At 63.4% G+C, this 13,009-nt stretch overlaps 2 protein-coding genes across 2 annotated transcripts; one reads left to right on the top strand and one right to left on the bottom strand.

Moving 5' to 3' along the window:
• Nucleotides 1-860: 860 nt before the first annotated feature.
• PRSS57 (serine protease 57) lies at nt 861-2,558 on the top strand (the record flags this gene model as incomplete). Its single annotated transcript, XM_083879912.1, has 5 exons — nt 861-930; nt 1,036-1,189; nt 1,368-1,512; nt 2,034-2,294; nt 2,379-2,558. 5 exons carry the CDS (start codon nt 861-863, stop codon nt 2,556-2,558), a joined length of 810 nt encoding a protein of 269 aa, XP_083736038.1.
• Nucleotides 2,559-4,583: 2,025 nt separating this feature from the next.
• On the bottom strand, nt 4,584-11,997 carry FSTL3 (follistatin like 3; the record flags this gene model as incomplete). Its single annotated transcript, XM_083879810.1, has 5 exons — nt 4,584-5,612; nt 5,723-5,950; nt 6,958-7,173; nt 9,938-10,123; nt 11,940-11,997. The coding sequence occupies 5 exons, from the start codon at nt 11,995-11,997 to the stop codon at nt 5,560-5,562; spliced, it is 741 nt and encodes a 246-aa protein (XP_083735936.1). The 3' UTR covers nt 4,584-5,559.
• Between the last annotated feature and the right edge of the window lie 1,012 nt (nt 11,998-13,009).

Here is a 13,009-nt window from a genome sequence, read left to right as displayed (position 1 = left end):
ATCACCCGGCCTCGGGGGTCCCCGGAGCTGTGACAGGTGCTGGGGGTCCCGAAGCGGGTCCTGGCTGTGCAGTGCCCGGTGCTGGGCGGGTTGGAGGGGCTGCATTCACAGCCAGTCCGTGAAAGAAGCCGCTGTCAGTGTGTAACCCCCTCCTGTGAACGCAGCCACTCCGTCCTGCCCCGCTCCAGGAACCCCTTTCCGCTCCCCCATTTCCCAACCCAACGGCCAGAATGGGCAAACTGCCACAGGAAGCCCTGAGCCACCCTCCGTTGGGAAATCTGCCCACTGCCGGGCAAGAGCTCTGCACTGGGCCCCAAAGCAAGCCTGGCTCTGCAGTGAGGGTCCACATATCCCCCACCCCCATGGGTTCCCACCCCCTGCACCCCTTTTTGCATTCCAGGCTGATGCAGAACACAGGGAGGAAACTGCCCCTCTGCCCACAGCATCGGCCCAGAGCTGCTGGGGCTCCGGAGAGGCTGAAAGAGGGGTCGGATGGGAGCACAGCACAGTCCCTGTGTCACCCACAGCAGTGCCGGGGACACTGTCGAGTCTGAGAGATGTCCTGGGGCCCCGCTGCTGCCACCTCCCTGCGGAGAGGGGTTTCATCCCAGTTAGCTCAAGGCACAGGAGGAGTCAGGGCTGAGAAGCTCAGAGGCTCCCCATCTCCCACTCCGGGGGAAGCTGCACGGAGCTGCCAGGGCCCCTGACCCCCTGAATTGCACAAAGCAGCAACACCCGGAGAGGAGGAAGCAGGAGGGAAACACCCCGCCCCCATCCCAAGGCTCAGCCCCCGGAGGGATTTAAGCCCCCCCCACCCCCAGCACCCCAGCGGTGGTGGCAGTGGCCCATTCTGTGCCACCATGGTCACAGCTCGGCTCTTCATCCTCAGCCTGGGAGGCTCCATCCTGCTCCCAGCTCTGGCCCCGGCAGGTAATGAGAGAACTGGGGTGCCAGGGCAAGATCCCCGGGGGCGGGGTAGGGACCCTGGACTCCCCTGTGGCACAGGGGAGGCCAACAATCACTCACACCCACCAGGCACCCAGGGGAGCCAGATCATCGGGGGAAGGGCTGCAGTACCCCATTCCCGGCCCTTCATCGCCTCCATCCAGATGGACGGGGAGCACGTCTGCGGGGGCTTCCTGGTGTGGCCCAAGTGGGTGATGACAGCTGCCCACTGCTTCATTCCCAGGTGAGCCTCGTCCCCACGAGGGACGCTTGCCCCCTGGACAGGGTGTGTGGCCCCTTCTATCCCAAGGGGTTAAGCTGCCTCCTCCCACCTGTGCCCCCCTTGAGTCCCCCTGGCCATTCCCCCCTCCCCGATGGCCACCAGCCACAGCAGCGCCCTCTGAGCCCCGCCTCGGCCGCAGGCGCAGCCCCTCAGTGCGGGTGGTGCTGGGAGCCCACCGGCTGCAGGAGCCCGAGGAGTCCCAGCAGATCTTCAGCGTGGCCGAGTCCATCGCCCACCCACTCTATAATCCCCGTGCCACGGACAACGACATCCGCCTGCTCCAGGTGAGTCTGCACCGGGCACCCAGCGGCCAGGCAGTGGGGTATCCCACAGCCCTGGGGTGCGACAGGGAGATGGGGTGCCCCACAGCCCTGGGGTGCAGGAGGAGATGGGGTGTCCCACAGCCCTGGGGCACTGGGAGGGAGCTGGGGTGTCCACGGCCCCAGGGCACCGGGAGGGAGGTTGGGTACCCCACGGCCCCAGGGCACCAGGTGGGAGGTTGGGTGCCCCACGAGGGGCCGAGCCGACACTAGATGTCAGTGCTTCTCCGGAGAAGCAGGACCGCGCCGTGGGGTGTGATGGAGGCACTGCGGACACACCGACCCTGTCCCTCCCGGGCAGGCAGTCTCTACAGCAGACTGGGACCAGATCAGAGGGGCTGACAGGGAGGGGCCCAGCCTCTGAAGAGGGAAGGGCAGGGCTGAGGGGGGAGGTCAGCAGGAGCGCTGAGCTGGGGTGAGAGGGAGAACCAGACAGGAGCAGCTGGGGGACAGCAAAGCCACCCCTGCCCTCACTGCCCACCCAGCTGAACAGGCCGGCCACTCTGAACAAGTACGTGAAGCGGATCCGCCTGCCCTCACCGCGCATCGACCTGAAGCCCGGCACCGTCTGCTACGTGGCGGGCTGGGGGGACACCTCCAACTTTGGAGACCAGCCCACCGAGCTGATGGAGACCAACACCACCATCGTCAAGAGGAGCCTCTGCCGGACGCTGTGGAGGGGCAAGGTCTCGGCCAACATGCTGTGCGGGGCCAGCCGCAACGCCACGCTGCAGGGTGTCTGTGCTGTGAGTGCGCCCCTGACCCCCTGCCCCACACTGTCCCCCAGCTGGGAGACCCTCAGATCTCCCTCCCACCCCCTCATCTTGCAGGGTGACTCCGGGGGACCCCTGGTCTTCAAGAACAAGGTTTATGGCATCGTCTCCTTCTCTGGGGAGAGGTGTGGGGACCGCCGGTTCCCCGACATCTACACCAAGATCTCCAACTACATTGACTGGGTGCACCACACTGTGCGAGGGTTCCGCCATCAGAAGGGGGGGCCGAAGCCCTAGTGTGGCTGGCAGTCCTGGGGGCAGGCAGGCTGTGGGAAGAGGGGATGAGATGTCTTATGGGAGGGGAGAAGAGGGCCAGAATGTCCACATCCTCCAGCTCTGGGGAGTTGGGAGCTGGTGCTCAGGGCTCCTCAACCCAGGTCAGGGCAGAAACCCCTCTCTGCTCAATGGCAAGGGGTGTTATGTACCCCCTAGGCTACACCAGAAACCCCTCGTACATCCTCTCTCAGCGGCAACATTTACCTTCCTCAATAAACCCTCAGTCCCCATCCCACTGCTCCCCCTCTGTGTTTTGGTCCCCCTGACTTGTCCTGGGCATGTGTGGATGGAGCAGGGGGTGCAGGAGGCAGGGGAGTGCAGGCCCTGCCCCAGAGGAGCCAGGATCTGCACTCATCTGCTGCCACCCCAGCAGCATCCCCAGCTGCCTTCCCGCCGAGGTGTGTCTCCCCATCCCGTCCCACCCCGTCTCATCCCATCCCGCCTCATCCTGTTCCATCCCGTCCCATACCGCACCCTCCCCACCGCGCGACGTGACCCCCCCAAGGAGGGGAACCACAGACACCCCCCGGGGGCAGGCGGGCTCCCAGCTGCGCCGGCGGAGCCCACAGGGATCCCATGGGGAGCCTCACCCGCCTCCCCCGCGCTCAGACGGGGAGCTGGGTGCCCGCAGTGGCCGGCAGGGCGGACGTGTGCCGAGCTGCTGCCGGCTCTCAGCTGAGACACGCGTGGCTCTGCCCGGTGTCTCCGGGGACAGACCCAGACATTCCCTGCTCCTGGCTGTTTGTTTTATCTGCAAATTGCTGGCACGCCGTGGGCCTTGCAGCGGGTCAGGAGATGCGAGCCGCAGGCACCGGCGGCCTTGGGGACATCCAGATCCCTGCCAGCCTCCAAAGAAGCCCCAAATCGCAGTGGGGTGCTGGCAGTGACAGCGTGGGGCACAGACCCCCTGCAATGGCGGGACAGGACTGGCAGCCCCGGGGCATCCGCGATGGCAGCGAGCCTGGAGAGCCGGCGCCTGTCCCGGCTTGTCCCAGACCACCCAAAAACCGGTGGGAAGGCGGCGCCTGACTCACAGCCGTGTTTTGGAAGCTGAAATCTCCCGCTCATCACAGGAGCTGCCGTTGCCGCCGCAGCCCGTGCCCGCGGGCTCGGCACGGAGCCACCGCAGCCGCTCGGGGACCGGACCCTGCGGCGGGCCGGGCAGGGCCGGGAGCTGCCGGGGGCAGGAAGCGCTGCGGGCGGCCCTGGAGGAGCCCAGGCCACACACCACCGCCTGTGGTGGCACCTAGGAAGGCCTGGGCAGTGTTTTGAGAACTCCTGGACACCCACCCCCCAAAAGCAGGGGGACACTGCTGAGCTGGGCGAGCAGAGAGGGGCAGTAGGAGAAGCCCCCATGCCCACCCTGGCTTATCTGAAATGTCTTTTCTAACCTAAATGGTTCTATGATTCTCTGTGATGTGCTCCCGGGCTCTGAGGGGATTGGCCAGGGGTCAGGGGCTGTGCCATTGCCGGCCCCCGGCACAGGGGATGCGGCTGGGGGGATCCGGCTGCAGTTCCCGTGGAGCTGAGCACGCCAAGCCGCAGGCTGCTGCCCGGGAAACATCCCACATCGGGACCCAATTACCGGCAGGAATTGTTTTGTGAAATACCAAACCCTCATGGCACGGCCCGAGATTGGGAACAGATTTATCTGCGTCGTGGGTTGCTCTTCCCCGCTCTCCCCTTCCCTCCCGCCGCACACAGCGGCCGCGGCTGGGCTGGAAAACCCCAGCACGGAGCTGGAGCAGATGGGATGCGGCTCCTCACAATCCCCAGGCCCTGGTGTGGATGTACAGCCCCAAGGAAAAACAGCGTTTCCTGCCACCCCAGAACCTGCCAACAAAACCGGACACGCACCATTGTTTATTCTGGTTTTTAATTGTAATCCAAATCATAACACAGCCGTAAAATGCCCCAACAATATGGAATAGGGAATGTGGATGTTCCCAAAGTGTCTACCTCGGGGGTCAGAACCCAATCATACAAAAATAGAAAATAAGGTATTTTTATATATATAATATATATATATGATATTTATATAAAGTCAAGAGCTTTTTGGTGTCAGAGCTGAGCTGGTATTTACACAGGTGACAACGGAAGAAATGAGAGAAGGAGTAAAAATAAATACAGGTGTGGGCAGAGCAGGGGGTGTGGGGCCACGCAGCCACGGTGAGGGGTCCTGGGGGGGTGGGCAGGCCCAGCTCCCCCCGCAGCCCGGGCTGTGCCCAAAGCTGTTCTGGCAGGCAGGGATTAGGAGGGCTGGGGGCAGCTGTCCCTGGTGATGGGCTCTGGGTAGGGGGATGGTTGTGCCCCCCAGCCAGGGCTGCCACTGCTGCCCTCCGGGCACTGGCGTCACCTCCAAGGATGGTGGGAGCCTGGTCTGAATGGGCCTAGGAAAACCTAAACTGAAATCCATTTGAACACACACATGCTGAAACTTTAGGAGACAATAACATACATTTTTTTATATATATATATAAAAATATATATCTATCTCTCTCCAATCTGATGCAGCGTGCGCTGCCTTTCCTGCCACTGGCAGCTGGGGCTGAGCCCCTCAGGGAAGCGCAGATTCCCTCTAGACCTCGAGGTCCTGGCCAGAAACGTCAGCAGAGTACCAAGAATTAATCCAAAAATAAATAGGCCCAGGGCTGCTGGCCAAGGACATGTGGGGGGGCCCACGGACACCCCTCCACACCCCACTGGAGCAGGGAAGGGCACTGGCCACTCTGCTGGGCACCGGAGCATCCCAGGGCACCTCGGCCTTGCTCTGGCCATGAGCCCCCTCTCCCCTGCTCCCTGGCCGGCAGGATGGGAATCGAGCCCCCTGCGACTGCTTAACATACACAGGGATAAATAAGGATCTTTTTTTTTTTTTATCTTAATAAATATCAGGTATATGGTTTGTACAATATACACATAATGCCCCTGTCTCCCAGCTCCGCCTCGGCCGAGGGACGATTCACACATAGTTCTCCTCCACGCTGTCCGTCTCCGCGGAGAATTTGGCCGCAGCTGGAAACAGAGAGAAGTGGTGAGGGGGGTTGTGAGGGGTGAGCAGGCTCTGGGGGTCCATGCTGGCCTCTGCCCCACCCTCTGGCTGGCCTCTGCCCCACCCTGCTCACCTGAGCAGCTCCCGTAGTGGCGCACGCCGATGGAGCGGCCGCGATGGCAGGTGGCTCGCCGCAGGTGACATGCCGAGGGGTAGGTGATGTTGTTGTTGCCACACAGGGCATGGTCCAGGCTGGTGGGCTCAGGGCACGGGGCCGTCCGGCACATCACGCAGTGGGCGCTGCCTGTCTGGTCCACCACACAGGTGTGGGTGCCAGGACACACCACGCTGGAGCAGGACTCTGCAGGGAAGCACAGGGTTGGAGTGACCCCAGGGATGGCCACCCCCTTTCCCACAGCTACTTCACCCCAGGCAGGCTTTGGGCATCATCCCAAGAAAACCCATTCCCCTCCCTCCTTTTGCTACCAGGGGACAGAGCAGAGCCAGAGGCTCCTGATCTTCCCCATCAGTGCTGCTCCCAAGGGCAGGGGCTGGCAGGGGCCGGCATCCTGAGCACAAGGGAGCTCATGACCTTGCGTCCCCAGGCTCGGCCCTGGCCAGAGCTTTGGCACGCGGGAGGAGCCGAGGTCCAGCTGCAGCAGTGGAGCGCGGGGCTGAGCCCACTTGGCGCAGTGGGACCTGCTGGGCCAGCGGCCGCACGCAGGTGCCTTGGCAGGGAAGCAGCAGCCACTGCGGCCAGGCTGGCAGCTGCCGTGCTGGCCCCGGCGAGAGGGAAGGGCAGGGTCACCCTGGAGCAGCCCCAGCACTGGAATGAGGGCGCACGGGGGTGGAGGGAGCCTGTGCAGCAGGATCAGTCCCCGCACAGGGCTCTGCTGGGGTGGGTGGAGGCTCGTGCACCCCCATTGTCCCTCCACCCTCATCTCTTTCCCTGATGGATTGGAAGATTTGGCATCTGCAGCTCCCAACTCCCATTTCTTGCCCCACGTTTCCCTGCGCGGCCCAGTGCTTGACAGGCAAAGCCTTCCAGAAAGGAGGGCTGGAAAAATAACCATAATCCTTCTGACAGCTCTTGGCAGGGCTGGGAGGATCACTACACTCTTTACAAAAGAGGAAAAAAAGGGGCTTGACGTTGGTAAATGACATTTTAGGGACTGTTACTGCTCAGCCTGCGGCAAGGCCAAACCCCATTGCACCAACAAGCTGCAATATCCCCTCAAGAGGCAATGAGACCCACGTCCTGCAGGGCCCTCTACCAGGACAGACCCTCCTTGTACCACAGGGAATGGGGACAGGACAGGGACAGGATGGGGATGGGAAGCAGTGGGGTAGGGGCACAACTGCACCTACTTTTGCATTTGCCCTGGTACATCACTTCGAGGTCGGGGTGGTCTCTGCACTTGGCTGTCAGCAGGTCACACTCGTCCCGGTAGGTGTAGCCATCGGAGCCGCAGACCTGCAGCTTTCGGGGCAGGCTGGAGCAGTCGGGGGCACAGGCACACTGGGGACGCCCGTGCTTCATCTTGCAGACCTTGTCTGGGCCACACACCACCCCCTCACAGCTCTCTGGGGACAGAGGGACAGCAACACATGAGGACACAGCACTGGCTGTCACCCACCAGGAAAGGGTCTGTCCTGCCTGGCTCCACAATGTGACACCAAGTGGGACAGGGACAGTATCACCCTTGTCCCAAACATCCCCCAGGTCACAGCACATGTGCTGACAAAGCCAAGCTGTCCCAGCAGCATCTGGATCTGCTCAGCTCCGCCAAAGAGCAGGTCGTTGGCTGCGACTCCACACAATCCTCCAGTGCTCACCCCAGCCGGAGCCCCGGCTCCGCTCAGCACCAGCTCACTCCTTCCCATCTATTTATTCTTTGGAAGGAGACGTTTCTTTTTCTTGTGCAATGGAAAAAATCTATCTCTACAAGGCCCCAGTCCCTCCAGAAGGAGCCGGGCTTCGCAAGTTGTCCGGGCGATGGGGAATGCCGCTCCCAGCAGACAATGCCCGGCCCTGTCTCGCTCCGTGACTGGAACACAAGAGCGGGAGGCAGCAGCCAGCGCCGGTCCCCAGACAGGCAGATGCTTTGTCCCCCCGGGTCACCTCCCGGCCAGCGCGGGGGCCAGGTTCAGGGGGTCCCGCCAGTGCCCCAGGACTGTGCCCACGCCGGCGGGGATGGAGAGGGGCCACCAGCTCCAAGCAGGGGCCCACCCTGGTGTCCAGGGCCCCAGACACTGCTGCCTCTGCAAGGACAGGCAAAGGGGGCAGCAGCAGGGATGGGGGGCTCTGGTTGGGGCATCTGGACTCCCCTTTGGCTCTCACATATCTCTCACCCCAAAAACACCCCCATAGCTCCCAAGACACAAGCACTGCAGGGACCCAGCAGCACTCACTAAGAGGAACGAAGGGGAGGACCAAAAGGCTTCCCAAGATGGGGATTCACCCCCAGCAGGAAGGATCCCGGCAGACAGGGTGTGTGCTGGAGCTCTGGGAGGCACAGAGGGGGATTTCCCTGTGGGAGATGGGCCACCTTAGGAGTCACGGAGGAGGAGGAGGAGGAGAAAGAGAAAGAGGAGGACAAGGAGAAGGAAGAAAGGGAAATTCCCTGTCTGCTTGGCCCAGCTGTCCCTGGGGGAAATTCCCTGCTGGGAAACACTTTCCCATTTTGCTCCCTGATTTCCATAGCTGGGCCTGTCCCAGGGAAAAGAAGGCTGAGAGCGGGGGACTCCAGGACAGAGGGGGACAGCTCTGTGTCCCAAGGCTGCCTAAGCAAACAAGACCCTCATCACCCTCCGATCTGAGATGTTGCCAGCAGAGCAGAGTCCAATCAACCAGACTATCCCAGTTAAGGGATAGTTGGAGCAGTTGGACAATCCACCCGTGACCCCAACCCTGTAGCCTGGCTTCCCCCTGCACTGGGTCCTTTGGGGGGACACCGTGTCCCCAGCAGCTGGAGCCAGGAATTTCACCTCCCCCCAGAGACCCATTTCCAGAGCCCCCAGGGCCTGGCCAGCACCATCCCTGGCCGCCCCGGCTGCAACCCACTTTATCCTGGAGTAACCTCTCCCAGCCTCGCAAGCCCGGGGAGTGGGAGCACAGCTCCTCTTATCCGCCCTCTTCCAAGGCCTCTGGAGCCTGGTGAGGAGCAGCACCAGCTCCATCTGGATGGGACAGGCAGGGGCTGGCTGAGGGTGGGGGGTTGTGGTGCACGTGCTGGCCAGGCTTTCCAGCGGTTTCCTCAAAGATCCTGCTGCCAGACACCAATAAACCCCAGCAACCACAGCCCCCACCACGGTCTGTGGCCACTAGAGCCCCTCCTGTGTCCCCCAGCCTCCTGACAGGGATAAGTGAGGTGAGACTCCCGATTGAGAGCTGCCTGTCCCCACTGCACTTTGCCTCCAGCACAGGGGAGCCCCTGGAGAGGGTCCCAGTGCTCCCAGCTCCCTCTGAGCAGGGGCCAGAGCCAGGATCTCACTCAGTTTTTTGGCTGGCACAGTGTGCAGCCCCAAGCTGCAGCAGGATAGGCCTGAGGAGCTGCCATTGGAGCAGTGCTGAGGGGTGCAGGGCGCTGGGGGAAGTGGTTTTGTGTAAAACCTTTTCCCCTTTAAGCAAATAACAACATGACCTTCCAAAGCCCTGCTCCTGCCTCCTGCGGGCAGCAGGTCCTTGAGAGTGTTCTCACACAGCCACGCAAGTGCTGGAGGATCTGCAGCTCCGGCACACGCCAAAACATCTGGCGGGGCTGGAACTCACAGCTGGAGAGTTTCCACTTCTGGAACTGCCCGTTACATAAAGCCATTTCACACACGCGCTGGGAGGAGCGAGGGGCAACGGAGGGGAAGAAATTGATCTTTTTTTCCTTAGAAAAACCTGACGAAGTTTCCTTCTGAAACTGAGCAGCCGTGGCGAGGGCAGGGGAGGGAGGTCCCAGCACAGAGGGGTTAACTCAGGAACAGCCAGCTCCAGATCCTCTCCCTGCACTTGGCTGACCAGCCAAGACCCGGGTCATGCATCCCTCTCCTCTGGGAGTGCAACTAAAATACACTCAAAACGAGAGCAGCCGGGGGACACAGGCTGTCCCGCCAGCCCTGATCCACAGCAGCATCCAGCCAGGAGCTGCAGCAGCAGGAGCATGGGGTCAGCAGTCCCTGGGGTCCCTGTGCTGTCCCAGACCATCAAGGGGAGCCCTGTCTGGTGAGGGGCAGCCCAGCTCTGTGCTGCTGCATCACCCGGAGCTGCAGACTCCTGAGTATTGGCTGCAGGACTCCACACATTCCCCACGGGCAGAGCTCAGCCCCACAGCAGCCTCTCACCCTCCAACCTCCTCACCTTTGCAGGGGTGGCAGGTCACCAGCCCCAGGAAGCCCAGCAGGCTGATCTTGTTGCCTGGGTAGGTGTAGTTAGACCAGGCCACGTCCACGTTGCCGTTGGCACAGCATTCCTCCCACGTCACGCCTGTCTTCAGGATCATGGTGCACTTGGCCTCCTTCCCCTGTTGCAGCCAGCAGATTCCACCTGTGGAGAGGGCAGAGGGTGAGGGATCCCTGCTGTGCCAGGACCCTTGTGAGGGGCAGTGAGATCCCAGCTGTGGCTGGACCACCTTGGGACAGAGGCACAGGGATCACTCCAGTGCCTGGGACTGCAGTCCCAAGTTGGGGAACCTAGAGATGCCCTGTGCTGGTTTCTGTGGTACAAGAGCTGTCCCAGAGCAGGCGTCTCCAAGGGTCCCTGGCATGGCAACTCAGTGTCCCCATGGTCACCCCAACACTGCTGCCAGCTCTCTTCCACCAACAGGCTCCAAATCCAGCCCTTGAACCACAGGGATGGACCAGTTATCCATGCACTCCCCGTGATGCTCTGGGAGATGCCCAGCCTGCCAGCCAGGCTTGAAGCTTCCCTCTCCCTGCCTGCCTGCATCTCTGCCCAGTTCCTGCCTGGCCTCACAGAGAGGGGGTCCCAGCCCAGGGCAGCAGATAGAGCAGGGCCGGTGGGTGGCTGCTGTGAGGGCTGGATCTCCTGGCATGTGCCAGTGGCCCCAGAGAGGGATGGAATTGTTCCCTGACACGGGAGCCCGACACCCACGGCCTCTGCAAGGAGCATCTGAGCCACTGGCTGGAGAACAGGGCACTTGCCCCAGCCCTTGGGTCTGGGCCAGACCCACAGCACTGGATCCCTCTGACTCAAAAGCTTGTTTGTTCCGTGACCCACCAGCGAATCAGTTAGATGATTTTTTTTTTTTTTGTGAGTGATTTCTTTGCAATTTCCGCCTCTGCAAACCAGCCTCTTGTGACGCTTATTTGGGTTCGTGCTCTCATTAGCTGTGCTTGAGGTTTGCTAAACGGCGAAAGATGGAAGGGAGGGATGGGGGCAGGGACGGGTCTTGCGCTGCCAGGCGGGAGTCGCTCCCCTCCTAGGCAGGATTCACTCTGCTCCAGAGCGGATCCCATCCCCTCCTTACACCCCCTGTGCCCCTCTCTTTCCTCACGCACACGATTCTGGTTCGGTCACAAGTACACGAGGCATCTGTGGATGGAGCAAACCCTGGGGCTGCGGGAACAGCGCCTGGACACCTCGGGCAGCACCAGCCGCTCCAGCACGCGGGTTTATCCTCCACGGATTTGTCCAGTCGCTCTTCCAAGCTCAATTTCCCGTTACAACACCGCGCGGGCCCCACTCCCCATGGAACATTCAGCACCGTGCGAGGGGAAGGTGGAAACTCCCGCAGCGCTGCGGGAGAGGCGGCACCGGCGGCCCCGCACGGCCCCGAGGCGCCGGGAAGAGCCGGTAAAGCCCCGCTCCGGGGGCTCGGGGCGGCCTCTCCCACTGTCCCGTGAAAGCCGCTAACACCGGCGGCGGAACCGGGAGGGTCCAAGCTCCGAACTCCACACCCGGATCATGGACCGGCCCCGCTCCCGGCCCGTCCCACCGAGCGGAGTGTGCCGCCCGCAGCCCGGGAACGGATCCCCCGGGACACGGCGGGTGCGGGATGCCGGGGCCGGGCAGCGGCACCGGGCGGGACCCGGGCGGTCTCTCCCGCCGCGCAGCCTCGGGACCCGCCCGATGGAGGGACGGCGGGGACCGGGACAGCCGAGCGGCACGGCCGGGCACCCGGTAACCGCCGCTCCGCCCGCTAAAGCGGTTTGCGCCGCCGAGAGCCCGGCGCCCGCCCTGCTGGACGGGACAGCGGTGCCCGGGGCTGCCGCCCCATAACGGCGCCGCGACCCCGAACACCTGCCGGGGCACCGGCGTTACCGGCGGCACCGCGGGGCGGAGCGGGCGGACAGACTGCAGCGGGACCCCCGGCGGGACCGGAGACCCCCGCGGCTCTTACCGTGCGCGGCGGCGGAGCTGCAGAGCGCCAGCAGGCAGAGCGCCAGCCGCAGCGGCATGGCCGGGCCGGGCGGGGACGGGCCGGGACGGGCCGGGGCGCTCCGGTGACCTGTTGCTGTGAGGCGGCGGCGAGGCCGACGGAGCTATAAAGCGGCGGGGCGGCGTGAATCACCGGGCGGGGCGGCGCGGGGGGGCCGGGGCGGGGGCAGCCGCCGTGGAGTCGGGGGGCAGCGAGGGGGATGAGCGCGGGGGGGGGGGGGCGGGAGGCAATGAGGGTCTGAGCGTCACCGAGTGGGCGGGGGGGACGGGGGGGGGGGGTCGTGTCCGTGTGTCCCCCGGAGAGGGCGGGGACCGGCACCCCGGCAATGAGATGGGTCGGGGAAGGTTTGGAGGTGCCCTCCGTGGTCGGGGTGGAGCGGAGCAGAGCAGAGCAGGGTCTGGGCAGAGCCTGAGGCGTGGGGGACCCCAGAGCGCTCCCCTGCCCGTCCCTGTGCCTTCCCCAGCCATCCTCGCATGAACCCGAACCTGCCTCCTCCCGAAGCAGCCCCGGCTGGCAGCAGGGGTACCGTGTGGGCTGTCTCATCGGTGTCTCCTTTCATCTCTGCTCCCCAAACACTCCCACAGCTCGGCTGGTACCCAACACCACCCCCAACACACAGAGGGAAACTGAGGCACCACCCTGAGCCCTCCCAGGCAAGGAGGGGATGGAGAAGAACTGTGGGGCCGTACCCCCATGGCACATGCTGCCCCTGTCCTCCACAGATGTCCCCATCACCACGAGGACTGCTTCATCTGGCTGCTGAACAGTTCCCCTGGGCTGGGGAACTGCAGCTCTGCCAGGCTTTCAGGGGCTCCCAGGCTTTGTGGGGCTCCTACAGGACAGGGGAGGGCAGCAGAGAACCCAGGGCAAGGTAGGTCAGGTTTGGCCTTGCTCCTTGCTTGGTGCCACCACAAAGAGATCACCCACCCGTCTGAAGGGCACTCAGGATGTACCAGGGACTGTCACTCTGCTCCCCAGGCAGAGTGTTGGGGACACAGGGCTCCCTGCCATGGCCCAGGGCCCTCTCCAGC

The sequence above is a fragment of the Zosterops lateralis genome (genome assembly GCF_965231275.1).
Source record: "Zosterops lateralis genome assembly, chromosome: 29".
NCBI lineage: Eukaryota > Metazoa > Chordata > Aves > Passeriformes > Zosteropidae > Zosterops > Zosterops lateralis.
This window is presented reverse-complemented; position numbering and strand designations above follow the sequence as displayed.